Here is a 17,836-nt window from a genome sequence, read left to right on the forward strand (position 1 = left end):
GGATAGTAAGCCTAATTTTTTTTTTTTTTTTTTTTTCATGATTTGGATACAGCAGCAATTTTAAGCAACTTTCTAATCAATTATTCTTTGTTCTTTTGGTATCTTTATTTGAAAAAGTAGGAATATAAGCTTATGAGCCAGCCCATTTTTGGTTTCTGCACCCTGGCTAACGCTTGTGATTGGTGGCTACATTTAGTAAACCAATAAGCAATTGCAACCCAGGTTCTGAACTAAAAATGTGTTGGCTCTTAAGTTTACAGTACATTACTGCTTTTCAAATAAAGATACCAAGAGAATGAAGAAAAATTAATAGGAGTAAATTAGAAAGTTGCTGAAAATTGTATGCTCTATCTGAATCATGAAAGAAAAAAAAAATGGGTTTACTATCCCTTTTAAGCACCATCACCCCAACAAATAAACGCCTTAGATTTATTTAGCCAGAGTTAAAAAAAAAGTTTTGGACCCATGTCCTTAATCATGTTGAATTATATCTTCATTGACATCACAAATAAATACCCCTATAAACCCTACTTCCAAATACAACATACAGTACTCTTTATCTTTACATAGCACCACCTAGTGAACAAAGCAAGGAATTGTTATGAAAACTTTGAGGCAAAAAATGCAGTTCCTTGATCTACAAAAAAACAGTCCAATCAAGGTCCTCTATTCATACCCCCGGCTAAATAAATCTTTCCAAGGAGTTGGTGGTGCTTCTTTATTTTTTGCTGAAGAATCATGGCTAGCTAGTAAACTTAATTTAGAGCAGGTAGCTTCTGAGTACATGATATAAGAAACTTTAGTTATTGTTACATAAGACATTTTGACACAGCTTAAAAATAAGGCTTCAGTGAATGAAGAAATCGATTTGCAATCTTGGACAATAATATAAGTCAATTTGCTTTTGTAAGATGTTAGCAACAGATCGACATTCTTCCTTTACGAAAATACAAGTTCTAAACTAGGTCAAGATTAAGTTGCTCTGGTGTGCAGCAAAGCCAACAGAAATGTACAATTTCAGTTCATAAAATTAAAGTATTTATGGCTGCAATTGGCATAGTCATTCTCCATTTAAATTATACCTAAAGGGATATTAAACCCACATTTTTCCTTACCACCTATATTGTTTAAACCTTGAAGGTGCTCCTTTAAAGTGATATGAAACCTGGGTAGGGTTTACTGATTGGTGGCTACATTTAGCCACCAATCAGCAAGCACTACCCAGGTGCTGAACCATAAATGAGCCACCTTCTAAGCTTACATTCCTGCTTTTCAAATAAAGATTCCAAAATAACTAAGACAAATGGATAATGAAAGTAGATTATAAAGTTGTTTAAAGTTGCATGCCCTATCTGAATCATGAAAGAAACAAAATTGGGTTTCAAGTCACTTTAAAGGAGAACCTTGAATGTGTAACAGTATAGGGATGATGGCAAGGAATGATAGAATGACATATGGTTAAAAAATAAGTTAACATACATTTAGCAGGCCCTGTTATTTTATCAGCTTAGGTTTACTTTGTATTAAATTGGTTTTATTTGGTGACTTAAAGTACTCTGTGAGGTAGTGATAGATTTAAATTGGATTTTACTTAATTAAAAGGGGTTTTGTACTGTGTGCGTTTTTTTTGTATATATATGTATGTGTGTATATATGTGTGTGTATGTATGTGTGTGTATATATATATATATATATATATATATATATAATAATTTTTTTTACTATGCTTTTAACCCGTGAGCAGGGCATGGTCAGTCAGCAAATCAGAAGCAGTTATCACATGTATAAACCAATCACAGTGCACATTCTACTTGAGACCTGCACTGTATGTGATCTTTGATTTGATTATATTTCTTTCTCATTCTTTTTCTCATATTCAAAGACTTATGGGTCACCTGTTTCATATATTCACATCTCACTAGTGTACCCTGGCACTATAGAATGGAACAGAACAGACATCTTTTGTTTTGCCTAGTTTACAGGACAGGATTTTCTTACTAACACAATGACTAAACATTCTCTTTTTTGTATTAAAGCTAATGTGAAGAAATTGAAAGACAACTGAGCTGTCTTTCAGCAATTTAATTTTCCTGCTTAAAACCAAGATTCAGCAAAACTGCCTCTTAAAGGATTACTTTCTGTTATAATTTTTAAGCTAAACAACTAACATATTAAAGTTAATAAACATTAATTAAAACCTACTGACCTATATTTTCTCCAAAACGAAGTTTCATAACGTTCTAAAAGTTATATCTATTATTCGCCGATGATGTCACGTTATCCTGCCCACTATTTTCAGCACTGCATGTTCAAAATACTTAAACCAATAACTTTGTGTTTAAAGCGCCATTTTGAAACCTAGGTATTGTAAATGGATTGGTACAGAGCAAAGGATACCCACTGAGCGGGTTTGGAAAACAATTAAATTTGCAGACAAGATTTCTGATATACGGTAGAGATATGTTAATGAAATACTATTGATAAAAAGCGTATTTGGGGTAGTTAGTTAGTAACAGGCATAGAAAATATTTACTTACAGTGGCCCTTTAATCTAATTGTAGCAGAATGCTGCTCTCTAGCTGTGAAACTAAAGCCCAGAGCTTTGCAATTAAAGGGACACTGAACCCAAATTTTTTCTTTTGTAATTCAGAAAGAGCATGCAATTTTAAGCAACTTTCTAATTTACTCCTATTATCAATTTTTCTTCGTTCTCTTGCTATCATTATTTGAAAAAGAAGGCATCTAAGCGTTTTTTTGGTTTCAGTACTCTGGACAGCACCTTTTAATTGGTGCATGAATTTATCCACCAATCAGCAAGGACAACCCGGGTTGTTCACCAAAAATGGGCCGGCATATAAACTTACATTCTTGCATTTCAAATAAAGATACCAAGAGAATGAAGAAAATTTGATAATAGGAGTAAATTAGAAATTTGCTTAAAATTTCATGCTCAATCTGAATCACAAAATAATTTTTTTGGGTACAGTGTCCCTTTAAAGATATTTCTTTCATGTAATTAGCAAGAGTCCATGAGCTAGTGACGTATGGGATATACATTCCTACCAGGAGGGGCAAAGTTTCCCAAACCTTAAAATGCCTATAAATACACCCCTCACCACACCCACAATTCAGTTCAGTTTTACAAACTTTGCCTCCGATGGAGGTGGTGAAGTAAGTTTGTGCTAGATTCTACGTTGATATGCGCTCCGCAGCAAGTTGGAGCCCGGTTTTCCTCTCAGCGTGCAGTGAATGTCAGAGGGATGTGAGGAGAGTATTGCCTATTTGAATGCAGTGATCTCCTTCTAAGGGGTCTATTTCATAGGTTCTCTGTTATCGGTCGTAGAGATTCATCTCTTACCTCCCTTTTCAGATCGACGATATACTCTTATATATACCATTACCTCTGCTGATTCTCGTTTCAGTACTGGTTTGGCTATCTGCTATATGTAGATGAGTGTCCTGGGGTAAGTAAGTCTTATTTTCTGTGACACTCCTAGCTATGGTTGGGCACTTTGTTTATAAAGTTCTAAATATATGTATTCAAACATTTATTTGCCTTGACTCAGAATGTTCAACTTTCCTTATTTTTCAGACAGTCAGTTTCATATTTGGGATAATGCATTTTAATTTAACATTTTTTACCTTAAAATTTGACTTTTTCCCTGTGGGCTGTTAGGCTCGCGGGGGCTGAAAATGCTTCATTTTATTGCGTCATTCTTGGCGCGGACTTTTTTGGCGCAAAAATTCTATTTCCGTTTCCGGCGTCATACGTGTCGCCGGAAGTTGCGTCATTCTTTGACGTTATTTTGCGCCAAAAATGTCGGCGTTCCGGATGTGGCGTCATTTTTGGCGCCAAAAAGCATTTAGGCGCCAAATAATGTGGGCGTCTTATTTGGCGCGAAAAAATATGGGCGTCACTTTTGTCTCCACATTATTTAAGTCTCATTTTTTATTGCTTCTGGTTGCTAGAAGCTTGTTCTTTGGCATTTTTTCCCATTCCTGAAACTGTCATTTAAGGAATTTGATCAATTTTGCTTTATATGTTGTTTTTTTTTCTTTTACATATTGCAAGATGTTCCACGTTGCAACTGAGTCAGAAGATACTTCAGGAAAATCACTGCACAATGCTGGAGCTACCAAGCTAAGTGTATCTGCTATAAACTTTTGGTATCTGTTTCTCCAGCTGTTATTTGTATTGCATGTCATGTCAAACTTATTAATGCAGATAAAATTTCCTTTAGTACTGTTACATTACCTGTTGCTGTTCCGTCAACATCTAATTTTCAGAGTGTTCCTGATAACATAAGAGATTTTATTTTTTAAATCCATTAAGAAGGCTATGTCTGTTATTTTTCCTTCTAGTATACATAAAAGTCTTTTAAAACTTCTCTTTTTTTCAGATGAATTTTTAAATGAACATCATCATTCTGATACTGATAATGGTTCTTCTGGTTCTGAGGTTTCTGTCTCAGAGGTTGATGCTGATAAATCTTTGTATTTGTTCAAGATGGAATTTATTCGTTCTTTACTTAAAGAAGTGTTATTTGCATTAGAAATAGAGGATTCTGGTCCTCTTGATACTAAATGTAAACGTTTAAATAAGGTTTTTAAATCTCCTGTAGTTATTCCAGAAGTGTTTTATCTCCCTGATGCTATTTCTGAAGTAATTTCCAGGGAATGGAATAATTTGGGTAATTTATTTACTCCTTCTAGACGTTTAAGCAAATTATATCCTGTGCCATCTGACAGATTAGAGTTTTTTGGGACAAAAATCCCTAAGGTTATGGGGCTGTCTCTACTCCTGCTAATGTACTACTATTCCTACGGCAGATAGTACTTCATTTAAGGATCCTTTAGATAGGAAAATTGAATCCTTTCTAAGAAAAGCTTACTTATGTTCAGGTAATCTTCTTAGACCTGCTATATTTTTAGCGGATGTTGCTGCAGCTTCAACTTTTTGGTTAGAAGCTTTAGCGCAACAAGTAACAGATCATAATTTTATAGCATTATTTTTATTCTATAACATGCTAATAATTTTATTGGTGATACCATCTTTTGATATCAATAGAGTTGATGTCAGGTATATGTCTCTAGCTATTTTAGCTAGAATAGCTTTATGGATTAAACTTGGATTGCTGACATGTCTTCTAAGTCAACTTTGCTTTCCCTTTCTTTCCAGGGTAAATAATCATTTTCGTTCCTTTCCTCACAAGGAACAAAAGCCTGATCCTTCATCCTCAGGAGCGGTATCAGTTTGGAAACTATTTCCAGTTTGGAATATATCCAAGCCTTATAGAAACCTATAGCCAGCTCCTAAGTACCTATGAAGGTGCGGCCCTTATTCCAGCTCAGCTGGTATGGGGCAGATTACGTTTTCTTCAAAGAAATTTGGATCAATTCCGTTCTTAATCTCTGGTTTCAGAAACATTGTTTCAGAAAGGTACAGAATTGGCTTCAAGTTAAGGCCTCCTGCTAAGAGATTCTTTTCTTTCCCGTGTCCCAGTTAACACAGCAAAGGCTCAGCATTTCTGAAATGTGTTTCAGATCTAGAGTTGGCTGGAGTATTTATGCCAGTTCCAGTTCTGGAACAGGGGCTGGGGTCTTATTTTATCTCTTCATTGTACCAAAGAAGGTCAATTCCTTCAGACCAGTTCCGGATCTATCATTATTGAATCATTATGTTAGGATACCAACATTCAAGATGGTTACTGTAGGACTATCCTGCCTTTTGTTTAGCAAGGGCATTATATGTCTACAATAGATTTACAGGATGTGTATCTGCATATTCCGATTCATCCAGATCACTTTTAGTGTCTGAGATTCTCTTTTTAGACAAGCATTACCAGTTTTGTGGCTCTACCGTTTTTCAAAGGTTCTCGGTGCCCTTCTTTCTGTAATCAGAGAATAGGGTTTTGGTATTTCCTTATTTGGACGATATCTTGGTATTTGCTCAGTCTTCTCATTTTCGAAGAATCTTATACGAATCGACTTGTGTTGTTTCTTCAAGTTCATGGTTGGAGGATCAATTTACCAATCAGTTCATTGATTCCTCAGACAAGGGTAACCTTTTTAGGTTTCTAGATAAATTCAGTGTCTATGACTCTGTCCTTGTCAGACAAGAGAAGTTTAACATTGATATCAGCTTGTCAAAACCTTCAGTCACAATCATTCCCTTTGGTAGCCTTATGCATGTAAATGTTGGGTCTTAGGACTGCCGCATCAGATGCGATCTCCTTTGCTTGTTTTCACATGCGACCTCTTCAGCTCTGTATGCTGAACCAATGGTGCAGGGATTACTCAAAGATATCTCAATTAATATCTTTAAACCGATTTTACAACACTCTCTGACATGGTGGACAGATCACCATCGTTTAGTTCAGGGGGCTTCTTTGTTCTTCCGACCTGGACTATAATCTCAACAGATGCAAGTCTTACAGGTTGGGGAGCTGTGTGGGGGTATCTGACGGCACAAGGGGTTTGGGAATCTCAGGAGGTATCCAATATTTTGGAACTCCGTGCAATTTTCAGAGCTCTTCAGTCTTGGCCTCTTCTGAAGAGAGAGTTGTTCATTTGTTTTCAGATAGACAATGTCACAACTGTGGCATACATCAATCATCAAGGAGGGACTCACAGTCCTCTGGCTATGAAAGAAGTATCTCGAATTTTGGTTTGGGCGGAATCCAGCTCCTGTCTAATCTCTGCGGTTCATATCCCAGGTATGGACAATTGGAAAGCGGATTATCTCAGTCGTCAAACGTTGCATCCGGGCGAATGGTCTCTTCACCCAGAGGTATTTCTTCAGATTGTTCAAATGTAGGAACTTCCAGAAATAGATCTGATGGCTTCTCATCTAAACAAGAAACTTCCCAGGTATCTGTCCAGATCCCGGGATCCTCAGGCGGAGGCAGTGGATGCATTATCACTTCCTTGGAAGTATCATCCTCCCTATATCTTTCCGCCTCTAGTTCTTCTTCCAAGAGTAACCTCCAAGATTCTGAAGGAATGCTCGTTTGTTCTGCTGGTAGCTCCGGCATGGCCTTACAGGTTTTGGTATGCGGATCTTGTCCGGATGGCCTCTTGCCAACCGTGGACTCTTCCGTTAAGACCAGACCTTTTGTCTCAAGGTCCTTTTTTTCCACCAGGATCTGAAATCCTTAAATTTAAAGGTATGTCGATTGAACGCTTGATTCTTGGTCAAAGAGGTTTCTCTGACTCTGTGATTAATACTATGTTACAGGCTCGTACATCTGTATCCAGAGAGATATATTATAGAGTCTGGAAGACTTATATTTCTTGGTGTCTTTCTCATCATTTTTCTTGGCATTCTTTTAGAATACCGAGAATATTACAGTATTCTTCAGGATGGTTTAGATAAGGGTTTGTCCGCAAGTTCCTTGAAAGGTCAAATCTCTGCTCTTTCTGTTCTTTTTCACAGAAAGATTGCTATTCTTCCTGATATTCATTGTTTTGTACAAGCTTTGGTTCGTATAAAGCCTGTCATTAAGTCAATTTCTCCTCCTTGGAGTTTGAATTTGGTTCTGGGGGCTCTTCAAGATCCTCCATTTGAACCTATGCATTCATTGGATATTAAATTACTTTCTTGGAAAGTTTTTTGTTCCTTTTGGCCATCTCTTCTGCCAGAAGAGTTTCTGAATTATCTGCTCTTTCTTGTGAGTCTCCTTTTCTGATTTTTCATCAGGATAAGGCGGTGTTGCGAACTTCTTTTGAATTTTTACCTAAAGTTGTGAATTCCAACAACATTAGTAGAGAAATTGTGGTTCCTTCATTATGTCCTAATCCTAAGAATTCTAAGGAGAAATCGTTGCATTCTTTGGATGTTGTTAGAGCTTTGAAATATTATGTTGAAGCTACGAAATCTTTTCGTAAGACTTCTAGTCTATTTGTTATTTTTTCCGGTTCTAGAAAAGGCCAGAAAGCTTCTGCCATTTCTTTGGCATCTTGGTTGAAATCTTTAATTCATCTTGCCTATGTTGAGTCGGGTAAAACTCCGCCTCAGAGAATTACAGCTCATTCTACTAGGTCAGTTTCTACTTCCTGGGCGTTTAGGAATGAAGCTTCGGTTGACCAGATCTGCAAAGCAGCGACTTGGTCCTCTTTGCATACTTTTACTAAATTCTACCATTTTGATGTATTTTCTTCTTCTGAAGCAGTTTTTGGTAGAAAAGTACTTCAGGCAGCGGTTTCAGTTTGAATCTTCTGCTTATGTTTTTCATTAAACTTTATTTTGGGTGTGGATTTTTTTCAGCAGGAATTGGCTGTCTTTATTTTATCCCTCCCTCTCTAGTGACTCTTGTGTGGAAAGATCCACTTCTTGGGTAGTCATTATCCCATACGTCACTAGCTCATGGACTCTTGCTAATTACATGAAAGAAAACATAATTTATGTAAGAACTTACCTGATAAATTCATTTCTTTCATATTAGCAAGAGTCCATGAGGCCCGCCCTTTTTTTGTGATGGTTATGATTTTGTATAAAGCACAATTATTCCAATTCCTTATTTTATATGCTTTCGCACTTTTTTCTTATCACCCCACTTCTTGGCTATTCGTTAAACTGAATTGTGGGTGTGGTGGGGGGTGTATTTATAGGCATTTTAAGGTTTGGGAAACTTTGCCCCTCCTGGTAGGAATGTATATCCCATACGTCACTAGCTCATGGACTCTTGCTAATATGAAAGAAATGAATTTATCAGGTAAGTTCTTACATAAATTATGTTTTTTGTATGGCCAATATCTGTTTAATATATGAAATTATGATGAAGCAAACGGATAATATGAATGCTGGCATGGACCAGGAAAACCTTGTACTTGCAGGTAAGTTCAATTTGTTTAAATAGGCATTTGTTTACAAAATGTTTAGTTTTTATTTTTAAATACTTAGCCCTACACTAAATAGTAGACATGGGCATAATTTGATTATTCTGTATTTGTTGTCTAAACAAATGCCAAATATGGCCACCACAGGCAGCGGGATTTGGCTTTTTTCACCACCAAATGTATTTGTGTAATAGTGCAACACACAACTATAGGGACTTTGGCACAAATAAATCCAGCATCGAGAATAGCCAAATGCTGTTGCCTGTTGCCATATTCAGCATTTCTTTAGTAAACAAATACTGATTATTGAAATTCTGCCCATGCCTAATGATTTTAAAAATATTTCCTTTTGTTAAAGGGACACTGAACCCAAATTTTTTCTTTTGTAATTCAGAAAGAGCATGAAATTTTAAGCAACTTTCTAATTTACTCCTATTATCAAATTTTCTTCATTTTCTTGGTATCTTTATTTGAAATGCAAGAATGTAAGTTTAGATGCCGGACCATTTTTGGTGAACAACCTGGGTTGTTCTTGCTGATTGGTGGATAAATGTAGCCACCAATAAAAAAGTGCTGTCCAGAGTCTGAACTAATAAAAAAGCTTAGATAACTTCTTTTTTCAAATAAAGATAGCAAGAGAACGAAGAAAATTTGATAATAGGAGTAAATTAGAAACTTGCTTAAAATTACATGCTCTATCTGAATCACAAAAGAAAAAAGTTGGGTTCAGTGTCCCTTTAAGGATTGCAAGAGGAAACTGATTTATTGATCTTAGTCAAAATCTGGCCACATAAAGCTACAACATTTTGTTCTAGAAAAGAACTTGCTACAATCTTTGCCAGAGTAGGTACAATCTCTCTTGGGCGGTTGGATAGGAATTTACTCTGGCTTGTTTTGCAGTATTCATTAACCCCTTCCCACGTTCTATGCCGTCCTAACCACACTGGTCTTTAGCGCCATAAAGACAGCATGGAATGTCCTAGTCGTTCTGTCCTGAAGCCATAACGGCTTTCTAACTGGCAGAGCGAGCTGGAGGGCGGTCCAAGCATAATAGGTACAGCCCCCTGACCTGATCCCATGATTGAAATCATGCGATCGCATGTACGATCGCGAGATTTTAATTTTTTTATTTATTTGTTTGCATCAGATGTAACTAATAAGTACTGGCAAGGGTTAAGGCACTGTAAAATCATAAGTAAAACATTCATGAATCAGACACATTTTACTTCTGTTATCAAATTTGCTTTGTTCTTTTTGTATCCTTTGATGATGATTAAACCTAGATAGAGCATGCATGTGACTTTAAGCAGACTGTGGCAGCAGTAATTGCAGCTATGTATAACAATGCTATAAACATTGTTGCGGGATATCAAGTGAACTAAGCTAACATTTTAATTTTGACTCTACTGTATGAGAATGGAAGAACCATAAGTAGTTGCTTGCTTTTCCACATACATGCAAAGCTCTTCAAAGGCTGCAAAAGTTTAGTTCATCGATTTTATTATATATTTTTGTTATTATTTCTTTGCTTTTATACACCAGATGCATTTTTCCGGTTTCTTTTTACACAACCCATTTTTTTTCTTACAGTAAACTTGTCAATCCAGTCCTGTAGTTTTGCCTAACTGTCTGATTTGTATTATTTTCTCTTTTAGGGTCCACTTTAAAACGGCTTTGTCTAGGGAAAGACCACAGTAGTAGTAACTATCTCTTGTTTTTCAGTTTTTGTTTTTTCTTTCTGCATAGCATGAGATGTTAATCTTGTGGTCCCGTTTATTAGCTTGTTCAGTTTCTGCTGGGAATGTATGTGCTCAATGTAGACATTAGGCACTATTCAGGTATTAAATGAAAGTGCACACATGCATGCCCTGTACCTGCTGTATCTCCTTATTTGCATGGTGTATGATATAGTGTGGCGGTTTTCTGTGATGTTGTCTATTTATTTAACTTTGTTTTATTCATTATTTCTTATGTCTTTATGTATTCTCATTCCTACCAATCACAAAGATATAAAATCAGTTTGTTTTTATTTCTTCAACAATCTATAAGTAAAATAAATGTCCCTTTTACATGCACTTATATTTTTCTAAATATGCCGCTGCATAAACACTAATAATTGTAAAGCACTAGCATATACTACATGATTAGGGCTTGGTGTAATAAATGTTTAAATAGACTAAATATTTTGTTTCCCGGCTTAACAAACTCAAGTCAATTTAAAAGAGAATGACATTTTGCTAGGCATTCTCACATACAATATAAAGAAGTTAAAGGGACACTAAACCCAAATTTTTTCGTTCATTAGATCATGCAATTTTAAGTAAATTTCTAATTTACTCCTATTTTTCATTCCTTTGGTATCTTTATTTGAAAAAGCAGAAATCTAAGCTTACAAGCCGGCCCATCTTTGGTTCAGAACCTGGGCAGCGCTTGCTGATTAGTGGTGTTAAATATAGCCACCAATCAGCAAGCACTATCCAGGGTGTTGAACCAAAAATAGGCCGGATCCTATGCTTACATTCCTGCGTTTTCAAATAAAGATACCAAGGAACGAAGACAATTTGATAATGGGAGTAAACTAGAATTGCATGCTCTATCTGAATCATGAAATAAAAAAATTGGGTTCAGTATCTCTTTAAAGGGACACTTGTCAAAACTGAAATGCTACGAGAATGATTCTAGTAAAATCTTCAGTGATTTCTTTTACTCTGCACAGGTGCAACAGAACAAACAGAAAATGTATATAAAATATATGTATGTATGTATGGGTTTATGTATTTTTTTTAAATTTATGTTTTTGGTTTATTTGTTTGGCATTTTTTATATTCATTCCTTGATCAAACAAAACAATCAATTAGAAATATTTGTTTCCCTAAAATAGAGCCTGAATCCATTAACAAAGTTTAAAAAAAAAATGCATGAATTTGGTTTGTTTTAATAAAAAATATTTTGGCAAAATTTGACAGTTAAATAATGAAAAACACATTTTTGTACGTCTAAAACATATGGTCTGTGGGCACCTGAGCAGCGTAAAAGTTATCATTGAACCAGTTATAGGCTTTAATAATAAATGTAGTATAGAAGCATTTTTGCAGTGCATTTCAGTTTTGAATATTGTTTTCCGTTACAGAGGTTTTTAATAGGAGTTTGTTTCTAATCCCGCTGTGAAATTTCTGATTCTTCTACCTCTGTCTTAAGGAATTTTCTTAATTCTTTCCAAATGAATGCTGCTTACTTGTCAGTTCCGGATTGGCTGCAAGATTAACAACATACAAGTAATAAATAGGCGCGCCTATTTTGAGTGAGTCCTGTGCTTTGGGAAGAACCAAGGCAGAAGATTTCACTTAGAAAAGTAATGGTTTCAAGCTTAGAATTAAACAACATTTATAACCCGTAACAACGAAGGACTTTTTATGAACTTTATTAAAGTTTTTACAGAGTCCTTAAAGGGACATTCCAGCCAAAATTGGAATCCACATGGATGCATTTCAGATTTGAATAGAAGCATTTTAGTAATATATACATATTAGCAAAAATGCTTCTTATAAAAACTATAGCTGTTTCAAAAGTGTATATAAATATGCACCGTGCACCAGCATTTTAAACACAGCACTTGCTCAGAGAGCCTAAGGTGCTTGTGACATCTGGTAATCATTAAATTTGTTAATTGTTGATATGATTTAAGCCCCACTGGTGCTCTGAGCAGCTGTAGTATTTAAAATGCTGGTGCATTGAGGATTTCTTGTTATGCTTCACATGCACGTGCAGCAAAAAATGTTAACACTAAAACAGTGATAACTTTTAATAGAAGCATTTTTGCTAATACATGTATATTGAGAATATGTTTCTATTTAAATATGTAATTTGTTTCTATGCATTTAAATTTTGACTGGAATGTCCGTTTAAACTATTTAATTAATTTCATCTTTTAAGATTTCTTGATACAGAATTTTTATTTTGTAATAATTGAAAATGTTTAGCTTGCTCTCTAAAATACTTCAGAAAACAAAGTAATTAAAAAATATTTTTTTGGCTGAATTAGTGTGTTACCCCAAACTGAAATAAATTACCTCACAAATGACAAAAGTAAAACACCCCCCATCACTAAGCTAAACCTACTCTAACATGTTTCTTGTATTGAGTAGTTGCCTTATGATAATCCTCCTACATTGTGATTGGTGTATTCCAGGCTGTCTGAACAACATTTTGTATGTCTAACAAAGCAGAATATTTTATACACCCTGTTTACCATTCCCAAGACATGTTGAGAAGTTCCATGTTAAAATGTTGCCAAGGTTAAAGAGTCATGATACCCAAATGTTTAAACATAGCTTAGCTGTAAAAAGCTGACTAGAAAATATCACCTGCACATTTCTATGTAAAAAAGGAAGATATTTAACCCCAAAATGTCTGTAAGAGACTTTACGCAGCAAAGTAAAATAACTTTTTACAGAACACTGAGGAAGTTGTGAGGTAAAATATATTCCTTTTTTACATAGATTCTCAAGTGATATTATCAAGTCAGCTTTTTACAGTTCTACTGCATCAGTTTCAAGTGATTTAGCATACGAGTATTATGTCCCTTTAAAGGGACAGTCTAATGTAAAAGTGCTTGATTTTGTTTTTAAACAGATTTTTATTTTACTACATTTATTTATTTAATACATAATCAAGGTTGTGCACCTTTGCCAATCCAGATGAGGATACAATTGGTGAACCAATCAGGAACATGCGTATGCTCCAATCGCTCACCATATCCTCATATGGATCGGAAGTTGTTTCAAATAACATGATCGAAGGAAATCGAGACATTTTTATTTTTACTCCAGAATTCCCCTTCTCATTTACACATTTTGCCTTTTTTTCATTTAAATTAGTTAAAAATTTGAATGGTATGAGAATATATAAACAATAACAAAAATACAACCTGTTATTGTCCGTAATAAATCATGTTGACCAATCTATGATGATTTCTATGTAATTGTCTAGGATCGTCAACGAGTAGCCTTGCGACAGGCCCCGATCCTTCACCTGTGCCCCCGGGATCCACGCCACAAATACAGGCGCAGACGAACAACAGCAACAATAAAAAAGGAACGTTTACAGAAGACTTTCACAAGCTTGTGGATGAGTGGGCGAGCAAAACCGTAGGCGCAGCACAGTTTAAGCCTTCTTTAAACCAGCTTAAGCAGTACCAGCAAAGGCAAGATATGGAAAGAAAGTCTGCACAGAATGGAAGTGAAGTAAGCCATTGTATAGTCCTTAAAGGGACAGTATACACCAATTTTCATATAACTGCATGTAATAGACACTACTGTGAAGAAGAATATTCACAGATAATGATCTAAAAATCCAGTATAAAACCTTTTAAAAACTTCCTAGAAGCTCCCAGTTAAGCGCTGTTGATGAGGTTAGGATGGGACACCCACTAAAAGGGCCTGGGAAATCGAAAAGAGTTGACCCCCCTTCCCTGCATATAAAAAGACAGATGAGATAAACAGGAGCCAGCAGTGGTCTGTAAACATGTGTATACATCTGACACTGAGGGGCTTGGTTAGGAGTATGAAAATCAGCACAATGTTCTAAAAAAATAAGCAAAACTATGCATTGTTACAAAAACACTCCCAGATGGGCTATATAAATGGATAATCTACAAAACATTTATGCAAAGAAAAATCTAATGTACAATGTCCCTTTAACTACTAAATTATTCAACTCTGCATCATAAAGTTTTATTAAAAAAATAAAGGGACATTAAACTCCAACTATTTCATTCATGATTCAGACAGAGCATGGGATTTTAAACAACTTTCCAATTTACTTGTTATATAATTTGCATCATTCTCTTGGTATCCTTAGTTGAAAACAAACTATACCTAGGTAGGCTCAGGAACAGCAATGCACTACTGGGAGCTAGCTGCTGATAGGCAGCTGCACATAAATGCCTCGTCATTGGTTCATCTGATTTATTTTTTGCACTGTAATGCTGTAAACAGGGTGAACTGTACATTACAAAATGGTGCCAGTTACTTTTCTCGCAATCTCACGATGAATATAGCACTGTTTCAAAATCCTTGGAGGTTGAACTTCAGCTCCACAAAGTGCTGTATTAGCGAAGTGCTGTAAAGTAAGGTATACCTGTAGTTTTCTTTAATGGCGCACTAAACTGAGATTGCATTAATGCTTGAGATTAAGTTGCACGCTTTTAAAACAAAACTATATAAAAAAAAAAAATTATGTACATAAACACACATATATATATTTAACCTTATTTAACCTTTTAACACTGTTATGCTGTTCTATTCCATCATAATTACACTGGGCTTTAGAGCCGTTATGACGGAATAGAACGTCATAGCCAACGACTGTCCTGAAGCCTACTACGCTTCCTGGATTTGATCGCGGTCTGGAGGGCGTTCCTAGGGTTATATGGGCGCCCCGCAGACCTGATCCAATAATTGAAATCTCGCAATCGTGTGTATGATAGCGTGATTTCAATTTGTCTACATCAGAACAGTTGTTCCAATGTAGACCCTTTAACCCCCAGCAGGAAAGGGTTAAAGAATTATTAAACACATTAGAATAGTATAATCAACAAATGCATAATAAAAAGACAATTCAAAAGCACTGTTTGAATTTCAAATGAGATTTTTTTTTTTTTCCTGCACCATGTGACAGGCATCAGCCAATGACTTTGAGAAGTTCCTGATTGGTGCAGATGGTGTTCTATACAAACTTTACGGCCAACGCTTTGAAACCATCAACATCCAGGAAGATATAGAGAAGCTTCTCAAAGAAATCCCTTCCAAATAGTATTGGATGGGAGAAGCAAAAAAGTTAGGTGTTAAAAGTGTTTGCTTGAAGGGTCCTGCCCTGTACTGTATATGTACTAGAAAACAGAGGTATTGATTGTTCTTTTTTTAATGTACATCTTCTTCTGCTTGACGGTGCTACACACATGCCCAAAAATGTATACAAAAGACCTGTCAATTTGTTCTGGTCTACTAAGGATGATATATGGGTTGGATGTAAATGCTTCTTTAATCTCTTTATAGCAAATTGTCAAGTAGTCAGTTTAATCTGTAACTTAAATCTTATATTACACCCATACCTTTGTCTATTTAAACAGCATTCTTTTTAACCCCCAATATTTTTAGGTTTGTTTTTATATTTTGTTTAAATTTAAAGCTAAAATATCTCTGAAATAAGAAAAAAAAATGTGAAATACAACTAAATAACCTTTCTTTTTTTTAGGAGAATCTCATAACTCCCAATGCAGGAATACATTTTGGTTTCTCCAATTCTTGTCCAGCGCCTTCTTCCTCAACACATGCCATCTCTTCCAATAACCCTGCACATTCGTACACAATGCCCCTTTGTCAGTATGGGAGTGCGTTCACTGCACCAGCGTATGGAAATCAGTGGGCAAGCGCATTGCAACCTGGTATGGTGGGAGGTCAGATCACTGCTCCAGTATCATCTACAAACACCTTCCCCATTCAACTTCCTCAACCAGTTCTCAATCAATCTCAATCTAATATGAGGATCACGTAGCTTTCTTCTCTGAACTTACATTTTATCAGTGTTTTTGAGCCCATCAGTTTCATGGTGTTTTTAAAGCAGTACGGCACAAGTATACTGCAGACCTCCTCAGCACTGCTAATGATGTATGGTTTTTGCTGCTGGCATCCAGTCCGAGCCTACAAATGCACCTAGCCATACACTGAATCATGCAATCACTGTGAAAGTCTTCAAAGCCTAGCTAGTTTTGTCACGACAATATATGCTCATTACTCATTGCTGCAGGCACTTGTTTCGCAGTTTTACACAATCTGAAATGTAACGTACTTGAACTGATATATGAGGAATTGTTACTAATCTTGTGGTTTAGTGCCTTGAAACATTGCTTTTCAGTGCATCTGAAAAGACCTGTAAAAAGAAAAAAAACAAAAATATATTTGTTTAGAAAGCAGATTTTATTTTCAAATCCACATTTTTATTTTCAAATCCACATTTTTATTTTTTGTTTTCTTCTTTTTTCTTCCTTTTAACCTTAATCGCAAAACTGAGGGTGTAGTTGCTGGTTTGTTTTGTTTATGGCTTTTTATATTTTCTAACTCCCACCAGGAAATCTCAAACAGAGGGGTAGAAAGAATACTGTTTTTAGAATTTCACATGACTGGTTTAAGGCTATTTATTGCAATGTGTAAGCCCACTAATATCCATGCAATAAAGTAGACATACATTTTTGGGAACGGTGGCTACCAATTAAGGGCAGGCAATTCATAGCTATAAATTATTATTTTTTTGCTAAAATATTGTTGCTGGCCATCAGTATTCTTGCTTTTTCAACCAAAGGTTTTCAAGCAGCTTCTCAAGGATAATTAAAAAAAAATATAGTAATATATATGTTTTCTTATCCTTATCCATGCTGTCAGCTGTGTGTTAAATATAATTTATGGATAATAAAATGCAATTTAATAAAGATTTGGTAATAACCTAACTCCATTATTGCATAAAAATACATCTTTTGGGAAACAAATATTCTCTAGGAAGCATGTGATCTATATGATGGTTAAGGGTGATGCCGATTGCTTCTTGATCTGAACTGTATGATTGAATTGGTAAAATGCATTTGATGATCTCCAAAGGTTATATATTTCTTTAATAGCTGTCAAACCATTGCATGTATCCTACTTGAGTGCATGTCCCGTTAAATAACCTCCAAAAACGTTTAACTAAATTTAGATTTACGTGATACGAGCCTAGTTGTATCTCCAATGTCGCTCTTAGATATATGGAACTCGTCTTTAGAAATAAGTCAGTCTGTCTATTAAGATATACCTATGGCTCAGTTAACTAACCTAATTATGTGGACACTGTACTCAAAAATGTTCTATCATATATGAAAAAATCATCATTCAAATATTTTGTCATTTTTATTGCCTGAATAGTAGGAGGTAACCACATTTTAAATTGAAACGAACATACCAATATC

At 35.5% G+C, this 17,836-nt stretch overlaps 1 protein-coding gene and 1 long non-coding RNA gene across 2 annotated transcripts in view; one reads left to right on the top strand and one right to left on the bottom strand.

The window, feature by feature from the left end:
• The window catches only part of LOC128666277 (uncharacterized), a 33,632-nt gene extending 17,095 nt beyond the window's left edge, over positions 1-16,537 (bottom strand). Inside the window, exon 1 of the long non-coding RNA XR_008403229.1 lies at positions 16,412-16,537. This is a non-coding gene — a long non-coding RNA (uncharacterized LOC128666277). The remainder of the gene's footprint in view (positions 1-16,411) is intronic.
• The window catches only part of WNK2 (WNK lysine deficient protein kinase 2), a 331,019-nt gene extending 313,694 nt beyond the window's left edge, over positions 1-17,325 (top strand). The window contains exons 25-27 of the mRNA XM_053720758.1: positions 10,494-10,538; positions 13,828-14,081; positions 16,093-17,325. Coding sequence (XP_053576733.1) covers positions 10,494-10,538; positions 13,828-14,081; positions 16,093-16,392 — 599 coding nt within the window. The 3' untranslated portion in view covers positions 16,393-17,325. The remainder of the gene's footprint in view (positions 1-10,493; positions 10,539-13,827; positions 14,082-16,092) is intronic.
• The last annotated feature ends 511 nt before the right edge of the window (positions 17,326-17,836 follow it).

Source organism: Bombina bombina, chromosome 7 (assembly GCF_027579735.1).
Source record: "Bombina bombina isolate aBomBom1 chromosome 7, aBomBom1.pri, whole genome shotgun sequence".
In the NCBI taxonomy this organism is placed as follows: domain Eukaryota; kingdom Metazoa; phylum Chordata; class Amphibia; order Anura; family Bombinatoridae; genus Bombina; species Bombina bombina.